The sequence below is a fragment of the Arvicola amphibius genome, chromosome 3 (genome assembly GCF_903992535.2).
Source record: "Arvicola amphibius chromosome 3, mArvAmp1.2, whole genome shotgun sequence".
Classification (NCBI taxonomy): Eukaryota; Metazoa; Chordata; class Mammalia; order Rodentia; family Cricetidae; genus Arvicola; species Arvicola amphibius.
In genome coordinates this window covers 134,203,570-134,218,856 of record NC_052049.1, presented here as the reverse complement: position 1 = coordinate 134,218,856, position 15,287 = coordinate 134,203,570, and the positions used below count along the sequence as shown (strand labels likewise).

General features: G+C 46.6%; 1 protein-coding gene across 3 annotated transcripts in view; it reads left to right on the top strand.

Moving 5' to 3' along the window:
• Znf609 (zinc finger protein 609) overlaps nucleotides 1-13,804 on the top strand; it is a 133,106-nt gene extending 119,302 nt beyond the window's left edge. The window contains exons 5-10 of one of the 3 annotated variants that reach the window (XM_038322445.1): nucleotides 103-2,446; nucleotides 3,657-4,023; nucleotides 7,727-7,902; nucleotides 8,285-8,366; nucleotides 9,239-9,317; nucleotides 9,742-13,804. In XM_038322445.1, the coding sequence (XP_038178373.1) occupies nucleotides 103-2,446; nucleotides 3,657-4,023; nucleotides 7,727-7,902; nucleotides 8,285-8,366; nucleotides 9,239-9,312 (3,043 nt within the window). In that variant the 3' untranslated portion in view covers nucleotides 9,313-9,317; nucleotides 9,742-13,804. Of the gene's footprint in view, nucleotides 1-102; nucleotides 2,447-3,656; nucleotides 4,024-7,726; nucleotides 7,903-8,149; nucleotides 8,367-9,238; nucleotides 9,318-9,741 lie in introns of all 3 variants that reach the window. The other 2 variants (XM_038322444.1, XM_038322447.2) reach the window with 2 other exon arrangements.
• The last annotated feature ends 1,483 nt before the right edge of the window (nucleotides 13,805-15,287 follow it).

Below are 15,287 nucleotides of genomic sequence, written 5' to 3'. Positions count from 1 at the left end.
GCTGAGTGTAGTAGCTCTTGCTGGGAGGCCCTGTCTCACAGAAACAAAAACAAATACGTTTCCCCCTTACTAATATCCTATCCTATTTGTCCTTTTGCCAAGGTTCTGTGACTCTCCCACCAGTGACTTGGAAATGCGTAATGGTCGAGGAAGAGGCAAACGCATGCGTCCCAACAGTAACACGCCTGTCAATGAGACAGCCACAGCCTCTGACAGCAAAGGAACCAGCAACAACAGCAAAACCCGAGCAGGAGCCAATAGCAAAGGCCGTCGAGGCAGCCAGACCTCTTCAGAACATCGCCCACCTGCCAGTAGCACCTCTGAGGATGTCAAGGCCAGCCCTTCCTCAGCGAATAAGCGGAAAAACAAACCTCTTTCAGATATGGAGCTGAATTCTAGCTCAGAGGACTCCAAAGGGAGCAAGCGTGTTCGCACAAATTCCATGGGCTCAGCCACCGGGCCCCTACCCGGGACCAAGGTGGAAGCCAATGTCGTGGACAGAAATTGTCCCTCTCCGGTCCTGATCGACTGTCCCCACCCAAACTGCAACAAAAAATACAAGCACATTAATGGACTTAAGTACCACCAAGCTCATGCCCACACAGATGATGACAGCAAACCAGAAGCTGATGGAGACAGTGAGTACGGAGAAGAGCCCACCCTCCATGCAGACCTCAGCAGCTGCAATGGTGCATCTGTTTCACAGAAAGGATCCTTGTCCCCTGCCCGCTCAGCTACCCCCAAAGTTCGACTTGTTGAGCCTCATAGCCCTTCACCTTCAAGCAAATTCAGCACAAAAGGCCTCTGTAAGAAAAAAGTGAGTGGGGAAGGAGACACAGACCTTGGGGCCTTATCCAATGATGGCTCTGACGATGGACCCTCAGTAATGGATGAGACAAGCAACGATGCCTTTGACTCTTTGGAAAGGAAGTGCATGGAAAAAGAAAAATGTAAAAAGACCTCCAGTTTGAAACCTGAAAAGATTCCATCCAAGAGCTTAAAATCAGCCCGACCCATTGCCCCTGCTATACCCCCACAACAGATCTACACTTTCCAGACAGCCACCTTCACCGCAGCAAGCCCAGGCTCCTCCTCGGGCTTGACCACCACAGTGGTTCAAGCAATGCCCAACAGTCCCCAACTCAAGCCCATTCAGCCCAAGCCCACTGTTATGGGAGAACCTTTCACAGTCAACCCTGCCTTGACCCCTGCCAAGGACAAGAAAAAGAAAGACAAAAAAAAGAAGGAATCATCAAAGGAACTTGAAAGTCCTCTGACCCCTGGGAAGGTGTGCCGAGCAGAAGAAGGTAAAAGCCCATTCAGAGAATCATCAGGAGATGGAATAAAAATGGAGGGGCTTCTGAATGGTTCCTCAGACTCCCACCAAAGCCGGTTAGCAAGCATCAAGGCTGAAGCTGATAAGATTTACAGTTTTACAGACAATGCTCCCAGCCCTTCAATTGGAGGCAGCAGCCGCCTAGATAGTACTACCCCAACCCAACCCTTAACTCCCCTACACGTAGTCACCCAGAATGGTGCTGAAGCCAGTTCAGTCAAAACTAATAGTCCTGCCTACTCTGATATCTCTGATGCTGGGGAGGATGGGGAGGGCAAGGTAGACAGTGTCAAGTCTAAGGACCCTGAGCAGCTGGTTAAAGAAGGGGCTAAGAAAACACTTTTCCCTGCTCAGCCACAGAGCAAAGACTCACCATATTATCAAGGCTTTGAAAGTTACTATTCTCCAGGTTATGCACAGTCCAGCCCAGGGGCTCTCAACTCAAGCAGCCAGTCAGGAATAGAGGGCCAGGCTCTAAAGACAAAAAAGGATGAGGAGCCCGAGAGCATAGAAGGGAAAGTGAAGAATGAGGTCTGCGAGGAAAAGAAACCTGAGCTGAGCAGTTCCAGCCAGCAGCCCTCTGTCATCCAGCAAAGACCCAACATGTACATGCAGTCCCTGTACTATAACCAGTATGCCTACGTGCCTCCATATGGCTACAGCGACCAGAGCTACCACACCCACCTCCTGAGCACCAGCACAGCTTATCGACAGCAGTATGAAGAACAGCAGAAGCGCCAGAGCTTGGAGCAGCAGCAGCAGCGGGGACTGGACAAGAAGACAGAGATGGGCCTGAAAGAGCGGGACGCATCACTCAAGGAAGAGTGGAAGCAAAAGCCATCGATTCCACCAACTCTCACCAAGGCTCCCAGCCTGACAGATCTGGTGAAGTCAGGGCCAGGCAAGGCCAAGGAGCCAGGGGCTGATCCTGCCAAGTCTGTCATCATTCCCAAATTAGATGACTCATCAAAACTCCCCAGCCAGGCCCCTGAAGGCCTTAAAGGGAAGCTGGGTGAGGCCAGCCACCTAGGCAAGGAGTCCTCTGAGGCTAAGACAGGCACTGAGTGTGGCCGACAGGCAGAGGTGGATCCAATACTCTGGTACCGACAGGTAACTGTTGTATGAAAGGAAGTGGAGACACTAATAAACTTTCTGGCCCCCACAGATCAACACTGTCTTGTGTAGGGGTTCCATAGAATTGAGACTAGCAGGACAATTGTATAATTTTAGGAATTCTGTATATTTTAATGGGTTTTTTTTAGGTGTTTTTACCTCCTTAAAAGGTATTTTCCCTTAAATGGGAAAGAAGGACTAATAAGATGGTTTATTTTGTCTAGAATTAGTTGAGCCTTCCCTAGCAGAGCCAGTACAAGAACCTAGGCATCTTGATTCCTGGCTCAATGTTCTATTGTATGATTCATTTGGGATGAAAGCATATAGTATTCAGCTAACAGGTTTCTTTAAAACGGATTTTATGGTGTCAACTATGATGCACATGTCTGTAATCTTAGTACTTGAAAGACTGAAAGCAGATTATCAGGAGTTTATAGTCACACTGAGCTACATAGGCCAGCCTGCACTACATAGCAAGACCCTGTTCTCTAAATAAATAAATAAATAAATAAATAAATAACATTTAAAAATTAAAACTAATGAGACTAAAGAGTTGGCTCCATGGCTGAGTACTTGCTGTTCTTCAGAGGACCCAACTTTACTTCCTAATACAAGCATCAGATGGCTTACAACCTGTAACTCCAGCTCCAGGAAATCTGATGCTCTCTTCTGGTCTCTGCAGGTACCCACCCACACCTGTTGCAGACATTCACAGTGGAGTCTTAGAATGTCTTCCCTTTCCTCTTGGTGTCAGTCCTACTCTTCCTGATGAGAGCCATAGTGATAACTTTGCAAAACAAAAGTTCTATTCCTGGAGTCATTTGCCCCAGAAATCTTACTCAGGGAAGGAGCTCTACCTTTTCTCTCCCAAATCTTGTTTCCTTAGGATTGAGAAGGTGTTTTGCTCTGTTTTATAGTGACAGGGTCTCACTGTGTATTCCTTGCTGGCTTAGAACTCTTTGTAAACTAGGCTGGCTTCAAACTTGCTTAGATCTATCCGCCTCTGCCTCCCCAGTATTGGAACTAACAGTGTTTTTTAAACAAAATTGGTAGAAGCCAAGATCTCACTCTGCCTTGGGTGCTGTAATAATAGTCTGTTGTGGTGTTTCTGCTGGGACCTTGGGTCTGAAAAGGATCTTTTGGGTGTAACACCACTCAGCACTTGCTCTCTGTGTAAGACTCAGCACTTATTCTGTGGTTTTTGCAGGAGACAGAGCCCCGGATGTGGACATATGTTTATCCTGCCAAATACTCAGACATCAAGTCAGAGGATGATCGGTGGAAAGAGGAGCGGGACCGAAAATTAAAGGAGGAAAGGAGTCGGAGTAAGGACTCTGTTCCCAAGGAAGATGGGAAAGAAAGCACAAGTACTGACTGCAAGCTACCCGCATCTGAGGAGTCCCGCCTTGGGAGCAAGGAGCCCCGGCCAAGTGTCCATGTGCCTGTATCCTCCCCGCTCACCCAGCACCAGTCCTACATCCCTTACATGCATGGCTACTCTTACAGCCAGTCGTATGATCCCAACCACCCCAGCTATCGGGGCATGCCTGCTGTGATGATGCAGAACTACCCAGGTACAGTAGCTAGTGCTGGCTGTGCTGTTCTTGGGGAAGGGAGATGAAGCAGTTTTCAAATCCAGGGCTTTGTTGCTCTGACTTGGATGACAGTCCTTTTATTTTCAATGTGTACGTGCTGTGAAGTTGCCACTCTAACCTTAAATGACCCTAATTACAGTCAGAAAAAAACACCTCCCTTGTTCCAGCTAAGGTTGCCTCTACTGTCAGCTTTTCTCGATTCTTAGTGGTAAAACTACTATGCACCACAGCCAGCTTCTCTCTGCTGGAATTTCTTTCGACATGCACTCTGATTTCTGCTGTATGTAAGGCACTGTGGGGATTACTAAAGAAATAGAAGAGACTAGTTCCCTCCACTTAAGAACTTCACAGCTTAATACAGCAGGAGCAATACATGTGACAAATAAGATTCCAACCAGAACAACGCAGGCATTCGTCTTTGAGGCTGTGCTCAGCTGTGAGATCAGAAAGCTGTCAGGGATGCAGAGAGCATTTTGAAGTCAGTTGGGGGGGGATGTCTAGTAGGTTCAGCTTGAGAAAAACTGAGTTCTCAGTGGGTCAAGGTTTAAATGTTTTTTAACTTGTTAGAAAAAATGCTCGCATTCAACTCTGCTCACTAATTTCTGTTGCCTGGAAAGCTAGGCGGGATTCCTCCAGGACGGAGGAGAACTTCAGATTGTGTTGTCGTCGTCGTTGTTTTGTTTGTAGGGTGTTTTGAAGTTGGGGAGGGGGATTGTTATTTTTATTTTCCTAAGACAGAATTTCAGTCTGTAGCCCTGACTGGCCTGGAACTCACTGTGTAAAACAACTGTCCTCTAACTCATAGAGATCTACCTGCCTCTCTCCTCAGTGCTGGGATTAAAAGAGCATGTGCCATCATGCCTAGGCATGATGTAGTCTTTCAGTACACATACTCAGAGTTCACTGATCAAATCAAGGTGAATGACATTTCCCACGTTTGGAGCCTTTGTCGTCTTCTCTTCTAGCACTTCATGAGATATGAAATAGGTTTTCATGAATTGTAGCCACTTGACTGTGCTGCAGTATAAAAGAGTTAATGTCCTCTGTCTGTGTTTGGACATCTGTAATCCAACCTGCCCTGCCCTACCCTGCCCCGCCTGAGTTTCTGGTAATGGCTGTTTTCCATTTAGATCTGCTGAGCACTTACTCCTTATGCTCCCATCCTCCCAGAGCCTGTAGTCTTGACATTCTGCTGGCTTTATTATAAGATAAACTCTAAATACAAGTAAGCTTTTCAAACAGATACAGATCATCTCACCCCCTTACCATCTCTATAAAGTAAAAGAGTTCCATCTGTTGAGGCTTGCTCTGATTCAAGCACTGTCTTGAATTTTTTTTTCTTTTTTTGGTCTTGAATTATTTATCCACATTTTTGCTTATTCTGGTGTTTTTGTTGTGGAGACAAGGTCTTGTTATGTAGCCCTAACAAGCCTATAATTAACTATGTAGTGTAGGCTAGCCTCCAACTTTCCTCCTCTTTCTTCTTGCCTCTACTCCCAAGTACTGAAATTACAAACATATGCCACCACCCCCCAGCTTATGTGTATTCTTATGCATATGCATGTGTGTAAAGGTCAGAGGATAACATCACTTTCTTCAACTGCTCTCAAAATTAGTTTTTGAAACAAGGACCTCTCATTGAATCTGGAACTCCCTGATTATGGTAGACTGACTTGCCAGTGAGCCCCAGGGATTCTCCTGTGTACCTTCACAGGGTTAGAGTTATAAGTACATGTGCCTGGCTTTTTATGTAGGTCCTAATGATCTGAAGTCTGGTCCTCAAACTGAAGAATTGGAAGCACTTCAGACTGACTGAACTGTCTCCCCTAACCCCAGTTGTCTTATTTTTCTTTGTTTGTTTTGATGTTTATTTCATGTGTGTCCCTGCCCACACCATTAATCTGTGAAGGTTAGAGGACAGCTTGCCAGAGGCAGTTCTCTTTCCTTCTACTGTGTCGGTGTCAAGGACCAAACTTAGGTTATCAACCTTGGTAGCAGGTGCCTTTACCTACTGAGCCCTCTGTGGGTCTTGTTTTGTTTTTTAAAGATTTTTTAAAATTTTTTGTGTATGAATGTTTGCCTGCCACATGTATGCTTGATACTCAAGAAGGCCAGAAAAGCTGCTATATCCTCTGGAACGAGGGTTTCAAACAGCTGTGAGCTGCCATGTGGGTGCTAGAAATGAAACCTGTGTCTTTTGCAATAACAGAAAATATTCTTAACCACTGATCCATCTCTCTAGCCCCCCTTTGTTTTTTAAGACAAAGTCTGGCCATGCAACCCAGACTGATCTTGAACTCACCTTCCTGCCTTAGCCTTCTCAGTGCTAGAAGTTTCACATTACTTATTTGTGAAAGGACTTTGCTGTGTACTCTGAACTAGAATTGACTGTGTAGTGTAGGCTAGCTGCCTTAAAACAATCCTCTTACCTTTGCCTCCCAAGTACTGGGAGTAGAGTACTTGGTTCATGTTATCTTTTTGTATCAGTTTCTTTTATTTTCTTTATTTTTTTCAGGGAAGAGTGCGTATGTGTGGATGTATGTATGATAGTGCAGGTGTGTGTGTATGTGTAATAGTGCAAATGTGTGTGTGTGTGTGTGTGTGTGTGCAATACATGCATGTAAGTAGTGTCGACAACCGCCAGAAGATAAGTTACAGACAGCCACCTGATGTGGGTGCTGGGATCTGAACCCAGGCCCTTTGGCAGAATGAATGTCCTAACCACTGAGCCACCTCTCCAGCACCACTACTACCACCACCCCTTTTTGTTTTGTTTTTTTTGTTTTTCAAGACAGGGTCAGTCTTTGTAGCATTGACTGTCTTGGAGCTCACTCTATAGACCAGGCTGGTATTGAACTCACAGAGATCTGTCTGCCTCTGATCTAAAGTGCTGAATTAAAGCCATGCATCACCACACCTGGCCTAAAGAAAAAGGAGGTCTGAGTTCAAGGCCAGCCTGGTCTACAAGAGCTAGTTACAGGGCAGGCTCCAGAGAAACCTTGTCTTGGAAAAATAAAAATAAAACAATTAGAAGAAGAAGCAGCAGCAGCACTATGTAACCCTGACTGGCTTGGAACTTTATATAGACCAGACTGGCTTCATCACATAGATCTACCTGCCTCTGCCCTCATGTGTAATGGGATCAAACTTAGTTCATCAGGCCTGGCTGCAAGTGTTTTTACCCACTGAGCCATCACAGTGGCCCTTGTTTTGTTTTTTTGGGGACAGGATCTTATGTAGTCTAGGCTGGCATTTAACTCACAGTTAACTCTGCCCCAACCCCCACACTATTGGGATTACAGATGTGTGCTGATGTATTCATTTTGATGATAAACTGACACTCAAAAAGACTGTCACTTTAGTCAAGGCTATCCAGCCCGAGGCCGTCTGACTTTAAATCCTTTGATCTTTCCACTTCATCATATGACTGACATAATGTCAGCAGCCCTAGGAGATCTGAGAAGTCAGCTGTGGGAAGCTGAGTACCATAGTCTTTATCCTTTTGTCTGTTCTTCCTATAGAACTTGTTAATGAAGGAAGAAGCCAAGAGTGTCATCCCAGATGCTATGGTAGAAAGTGTCTCAGATGATGCCTAAGAGAGTGACGCTACCTGACCACACTTACTAGAGCAGATTCTTCTGCCATCCTCATCTCTTTGACTGCTTGATTTCTCCTTCCCCAGGTTCCTATTTGCCTTCCAGCTACTCTTTCTCCCCCTATGGCAGCAAGGTCTCAGGTAGCGAGGATGCTGACAAGGCACGTGCCAGCCCCAGCGTGAGCTGTAAAGCCAGCTCAGAGTCCAAAGCCCTGGACATCTTGCAACAACATGCCAGTCACTACAAAAGCAAGTCTCCCACGGTAAGTGGGGCATGCAGCCCAGGTCCTTGTCCAAAGAGCAAGAAATCAAGATCCACAGCATGGGAGAAGTGGGCAGGTTCAGGTTCTAACCAAGATGCAGCTTGGCTGACTTGACATTGGCCCCATGGGAGCACCCCCTTTATTTGTTACCCTGCGTTTTTAAGAGTCATAATGTAGGGCCCTGGTTAGATCACTAGTGTGTATATATCTCATTATAGTACCTTTATGTGTCTCCTTTCCTTTCCAGATAAGTGATAAAAATTCTCAGGAGAGAGATCGGGGAGGCTGTGGGGTAGTTGGGGGTGGTGGCAGCTGTAGCAGTGTTGGGGGAACAGGAGGTGGTGACAGGAGTGTCGACCGGCCCCGCACTTCCCCTTCCCAGCGCCTGATGTCCACACACCACCACCACCATCACTTGGGCTACTCCTTGCTCCCAGCACAGTACAACCTACCCTATGCTGCAGGTAAGGCTCTTGTCCTCGTCACCTCTAGTTTTGTTTCTGTTTCAGTAGTAGTCCCTTAGCAAGGCCCCTTCCCTCCAAAAGTCTTTTTTTTTCTCTCCCTTCAAACTTACATTTTGAGATGATTCCTACCACTTGGGAGGAGCAGGAGCATAAAAATAAATTCAAGGATACTGAGAAGATGACTTAGTAAAGCACTTGCCTTTCAAGTGTGGGGACCTGAAGTCAGTCCTCAAAACCCATGTTAAAAAAAATGCGGTGGTGTGTGCTTATAACTACAGTGCTGAGAGGTGGGGGGAAAACCAGGCAGACCCCTGGAACTTGCTGTCCTATAGCCCAGCTACTTGGCAATGTTCCAGGCCAGTGAAAGACCTTGTGTCAGATGGTAGATGGCGCATGAGGAATGATACCCAAGGTTGTCCTATGACCTCCACACACTCGCATGTGCAACACACATCCTCTCCCTCCCTCTCCTTCTTCCCCTCTTTCTCTCTCTCTCCCCCTCCACCCCGAACCTGTCTTAAACACAAGAAGAACATCCACTTTGTCCTGAGTTCTGGAGTCCCTGCATTAGGTTCACATTTATTTCCTCTCTGGGAGCTTGGATCTTTCATTTTCAGCAGAGTAAGGAACTGGTGTTTCCACCCCTGAAGAGAAACAAGCAGTTGAAAAGCAAACTGTACCCCTCACTCACGGCCTCACCCACTAGATCTGGCCAAGTGTCAGGTTTCAGGTTGGTTTTCTGTCAACACCACAAAAATTCAATGGTGCTAGGGGGAACCTAAGGCAAAATTCCTCCCTATATCCAGCCAGCTGGTGAAGTGTGAAGGGCAATTTCCTGAGTGCTACATTAAGTATGTTCTCTGCTTGCCCAGGGCTTTCTTCTACAGCCATTGTTGCCAGCCAGCAAGGCTCAACTCCCTCACTCTACCCACCCCCCAGGAGGTGAGAATGGTAAGTACCTTTTTTTAATTTGGGGTAACAGATTAATAGGGTGTAGCTACCTGAATCACAGAATCCCTGTAGTTCCCAACTGTGGGGTAATTGTGTGAGGTTGGTAGTCTGGAAAAAGGGGCCTGTTGGCCAAACCTGTTGCACTGAGGGCTTGTGGAGGTACCAGCATTGGCTGGCTTTTCCTGCAGTTCTTTTTCTTGGGTTTTTTTTTTTAATTGTTGGGGGTGGTGCATATGTGCAGAGGTCAAAGAACTTACAGGGAGTTCCTTCCTCTAACTAGATGGATGATGGAATTCAACTCTGTCCTGGCAGCAAGCACTTTTCTCACCAAACCGGCTCACCAGCCTCAGCCCATTTTCTTAGAGTGCCATCTTGTGGGTGTGATACCAGCAGGCCACAGTGACCTGTCATGTTTCCTTTGCAGAACACCAAGTGCCCAGATGAAGTCAGCTTCGTGGGCCAAACTGGCTCATTAGAGGTGGTGCTGGAGGTGCCATTTTACCATCAGTTACACGGTGTTGATCATCCTGTTTGCCATTCCTACCGTGACTGAAGGCCTCACCTCCCCAACCCTTCCTCTTCCTCAGGAGCTGAAGAACTGGTACTTTGCAAAAATATTTATTCTCTCAGCCACAGCTATGACTGTTGTGGCATCTGTGGAGATGAAGGCATAGGAGCAACCGAGGGAACACAGCCTCATCCCAGAGAAGTTACTGCTCTTAACCTAGCCCCTAGTCTACTGCCAGAGCAGTACCTTAAAGCATACCTGGGAGGGACCCAAGCATGGGGTAAGGTCTGAAGACAGCACAGCAGCCATACCCCTTCTCACTGTCATTACCACCGTCAACAAGATTCCACATCTCCCCAGTGGTTTGGACCCTGGGAACTGGCAGCACGTGGAGAAATTAGAATCTCAGGAAGAAGTTGGGGGCTGTTTTCCCTGTAATTGTGAAGACAAGGTCTTCAAGCATGGAGACATCCCTCTAATGTGAGCACAGATAAACGCTCAGAGCCTAACCTGTAAAGGGAGAGTAAGGCATTGCCCCACCAGAGCCTTGTGCTCCTGTTAGGAAGAAGGTAGTGGTTCTAGCACCAGCACAGGGTTCCCTGGGGATACTGGGAGGAGCTGGAGCATAAATGGAGTATGTGAAATTGAACCTGCTTCCTCACCAAAATTCCTGCTGCTTTTCATCTCTCAACTCCTTGCCCTTTCTCTTTCTTTTTAACCCCTTGGTGCCTTTCCCAGGGGGGAAATCCCCATACTGACCTCACCTCTTCTACTGCTTGGTTCTCACAACTCAGGCAGAATAGACTTCCTCCAGCACGGGTCACCTTAGAGTCTGCCGCATCACGTTAGGGCACGAGCTGTAGGCAGGCTGTAAGAACACCCAGTAGTTCTTGGAGACATTGAGTCATCTGTCTTTCTCATTTAGGGTCACAATTGTATACAGCCCAGTTCCTCTGTCTACAAGTACATGATTGTGTAGTTCACTCTGTAACTCCATGTGTGCCAATATGAGGCGTGTGTTTGTAACACATGTTTTTGTTTTAGGGGCCACTGGCCAAGGGCAGTGATTTGCTCCTTAGACCCTGAAATAGCATATTGAAGCATTGTACACCCAAGCCAGAGTGGACTCAATGGATGAGGCTTTGTGGTGCAGACATTTCTCTGTTCTCCTGAGCTGCAAAGTTGTGTGCTGGGAAAGTGATAACATAGCTTTATTGGAGTCACTTCTTCCCAGGATGTAGGATGGTTTTTAGCTCTCTGCTATTGCAGAGTATCATCCCCTTGTTACCCTCCCCTTCTGTCTTTACCCTCTGGACTGCAAGAGAGAGAAAAATCCACAGATACCAGTCTAGGCTAACAGAGCTTGTGACAAGAATGACAGTTTGAAAGCAGGAAGGTAGATGGCTCTGACTTCTTTGGGAGAGTGAGGTAGGTGGGAGACAGTAAGCACAAAGCCCAGGAGAAGGTGATTCCCAAGGACCCATGAGCCCTCCCTGTACATAGACAAGCTTAGGGTTGTTAGTACCTCTGACCTACAAACCTTTCCTGTTTACAGGTCTTTATTTTTGTTTAAGTTGGGTTCTGGGCACTTGAAAAATCCTTTTGTTTTAGACCTGTTGACCCCAAGCAGCCCCTTCCCTTGCCGTCATTGTTCCCTCTGCCGCATGGTGTGGCATCCACCTAACCCATCACCCTTACTAAGAGGGTGACTGACTTTCAGCCTGATTATGCTTCCTCCAGAACTCCAGTAAGTAGAGCCAGGTGCCCATCTGTTCCTGTTTGTTTTTTAAATATTGTTGTGTGTTTTGTATGTATCTGTGGCACTGGCCTGCAATGTTCTTTGTACATATTGTAAAGAAACCATTGGAGCAGTTTTCTTTTTCATTGGGTAGGCATGGTCCCCATTCCTGCCTTTTCCACTTCATTTTATAACAGAGGAGGTACGTCTGTATTTGCAAGACAGCCTTACGTTCTGCAGAAGGGAACAGCTCGCTCACACTCTCTTTCTCTCTCTCTTCCCTTCCCCCCTTAAAAAGTCAGCTCTTTGATCCCTCTACCCAAGTGCCCCTTGAAGACCAGGCACGCACTGCCCTGAAATGAGATTAGCAGTAGAAAAATGGCACTGTCTGATCCTCCTGGTCTCTAGTCTGAATCCAGTCTCCTCTCCTTCCCCCCGCCCCCCCATAGTATCACATAGCTGCAGCTGTGGAGATCTTACTAGTGCTGAAAGATTGGATGTCCACCTCCACACTCCACAGGAGGAACTACCTATGACACCTAGTCAGAGAGACCAGATCTCGTCCGTGCTGCCAAGCCTCTCACTGAGCCACCCCTGCCTGTGCTCTTGGTGTTAAATAATCTCTGATACCCATGTGGATAAGCTACGAGAAGTAGGGGCCTCACCCCAAAGAGGGCAGCCACAGTTGGACCGGTGCTGTCTAGGATTCATGCCTACTTCCTCCTCATTTATGGTGTGCCAGTTCCCTTCAGCTCTTCCCTATAGTGTACATGTGGTCTCCACTTAGCCTACTCTCTCCACATGCCTCAAGGTCAAAGAAACACATACAGAAGGGTAAGAGGGTACCCTCTGAAATGATCATTTTATGCATCTCCAGGCTCCAAGGTGGAGGGGGGGGGCTTAGTTTAAGGGAGCTGGGAGTTAAAACTGCAGAAGGGCTAGAGAGTTGGATATAGGTTTGAGGCCTCCTCGTCACTTACTACCACATATACACTATCACCATCCTATTGTGTACTGATGTGTCCCTTCCTCCCCCCCCCCCCAGATTCAGCTGGGCAGCTAGCTGGCCCCTAATTCTGGGCCTTTGTCATTTATTACTAGGGCATCCTAGGAAACTTTCCAGTGATTCCCTACCATGGCCCTCCCAGGCCTTGTCCCCAGCCCCTCCTGCCCCAGCCCACCCGCTTGCCTTGGTGCTCAGCCCTCCCACTGGGAGCAGGTTGGGGCAAGCTGGAGGCCCGGGCTGGAGGGGCAGTGTTGCTGTTCATAGCTTTTGTTCCATTGGCGTTGCTCTGTTGGATTTAATTTCAGTCTTCCTGATTCTTCCCTTCTGTAAAGTGTACATTACCAAGTTCCTTGTTTTTTATATATATATATAAATATATATATATACAAACTGTACTCTTTTTGCCTTTGTACATTCAGGCAAGAAGAGAAAATAAATCTTTTTAAGAGACAATCACAAATCTGTGAGGGCTGCTGGTTATTTCTCCTGGAGTTTGCTGCTGAGCTGCTGCCTCCTCCCCTAGCTGTCCTGTTCCCTCAGCTTCCCTCTCTCTCTTGCCCTGCTCCATGTGCACCCTCAGCTTTACCTTACCTGGCTGACAGCAAGCTGTTGAGTCCAGTGTGCAGACTACCTTCCCCTGGAGCCTTTCCCTGCCCAGCATTTTTTTTTTTTCTGCCTTGGCCACTGTCTGATCCTGTATGCTGGCCTCTTCTTTTTACCCTTGGATCCCATTCACCAAAGTGGCTTTGGACCCTTGGGTACTCTGGGACCTGCCTCTCAGAGGCCCTGGCTTTGGACATTCATTCATCTATGAAACTATGCAGCTGGGAACTCTCTGCCTGATATTTTGCACTACTTAAACCTGCCTGGGAGTTAGAATGGAAGGCTTTTAGGAACAATTGGGAAAATTACCCCCAGCACTCCATCCCACAAACCCCCCACCCATCCTGGCCTCTGAAGTCTGCTGGTCCGGGAACCACTCCTAGACTCCTGTGCTTTACCCTATGAGATCAAGGGCTAAGGATTGATTTGATAAGAGCTTTTGATGAGACTCTCAGAGTGGTATCTTCTGAAACACAGCCCAGCCAAACCATGTTCAGCCTTTCTCTTTTCCTTACCTTTCTCCTTTACCCTTTTGTCTCTACTTCCTTTTCTTAATTGGCTTTGGAATTGAAATATATTTTTAAATTATTTGTTGTATTTATTGAATAAAGTTTTTAATGTCCCTGTTCTTACATTTAGACTAAAGTTTGCCTTTCACGTATCTCTCCCTCTCCTATGCCCCTCTTCACCACCCCCAAATTTTCTACCTTCTAAGTTGCTTTTACAAATGAAGTGCTGCGGCCTGCTTCCCATGATTAATGGTGGTCTTCAACAGCCTAGTTTTGTGTATGTGTGACAGGGAGCTCTCTGGGTAGGCATATGGTTTCCAGGTCAGCACATTTAATTGGCTAAAAACAGGAAACAACATACAGCAGCAGAAACTGTGTTTCCCTCTGCTTTGCAAGGTTGATCTAAAAAGTAAGGACTGAGTTTTGTTACTTTGTTACCCGTTTATTTGAAAATGGATTTCTCAGATTTTACATTTGAATCTTGACCTCCCTTACTGCCTTTAGGCTACCTCTAGGAGTCATCTGTTTGATGGAGGGTATTTTCAAGCCAATTCTCACTTACGCCCACTTTGAAGGAATAGCATGTGCAAGTTAAGCCTAAGTTTAGTGACTTGGCTAAATAAAACACAGGTAAGCTCCATGAAAAAACAAGCTGAAAATGGGCCAAGCCTATGAAGAAACTAAGGGTCGACTATAGGGCAGTTGCAAATCCATGGATAGGAGAACATTGCCTTGAGAGGAAGGGATATAACATGCATGCTGAGTGTCCATGAGAAATCTGAGAAGTGAGGTGATGGGAGTGCTTAGCTCCTAGGACCACTGAGGGATGGATTCTTCATGCTAGTGGTCAAAGGGGACCAGAAGGCATGCCTTATAACACAGGGCTCAGCCGGCGGTGGCGCACGCCTTTAATCCCAGCACTTGGGAGGCAGACGCAGGTGGATCTCTGTGAGTTCCAAGGCCAGCCTGATCCACAAAGCTAGTTCCAGGTCACCTAGGACTGTTACACAGAGAAACCCTGTCTCAAAAAAAAGCGGGGGGGGGGGGGCTGGAGAGATGGCTCAGTGGTTAAGAGCATTGCCTGCCCTTCCAAAGGTCCTGAGTTCAATTCCCAGCAACACATGGTGGCTCACAACCATCTGTAATGGGGTCTGGTGGCCTCTTCTGGCCTGCAGGCATACACACAGACAGAATATTGTATACATAATAAATAAATAAATGAATAAATAAATATTTTTGAAGAAAAAAAACAGAAACAACAAAAAACCACTGGACTCCAAAAGGAAGAAACTAAAAAGGGAAAGAATGTGCTGTTTCTTTAGAGCCACTGCAAAGGCTGAGGCAGGACAATATCCCACAAGTTAAGGCCAGAACTATAGTAACCTTGAATCAAAAAAGGAAAAAAAAAAAAAAAAAGACTTCAGGGATAAAGTTAGGCCATGCCATAAAAAAACTAAAACCTAGTTTTATACCCCAGCCTTCTATTAACAACTGGAATTCTCGATTAGCTGCTGCCACACAGGAAAGTGTTATGTACCTCTCTCCAAGGGCACTTAGTGTGTCCCTGGCAACCCCACATTTCACAGTGTTAACACAGTACCAGAGA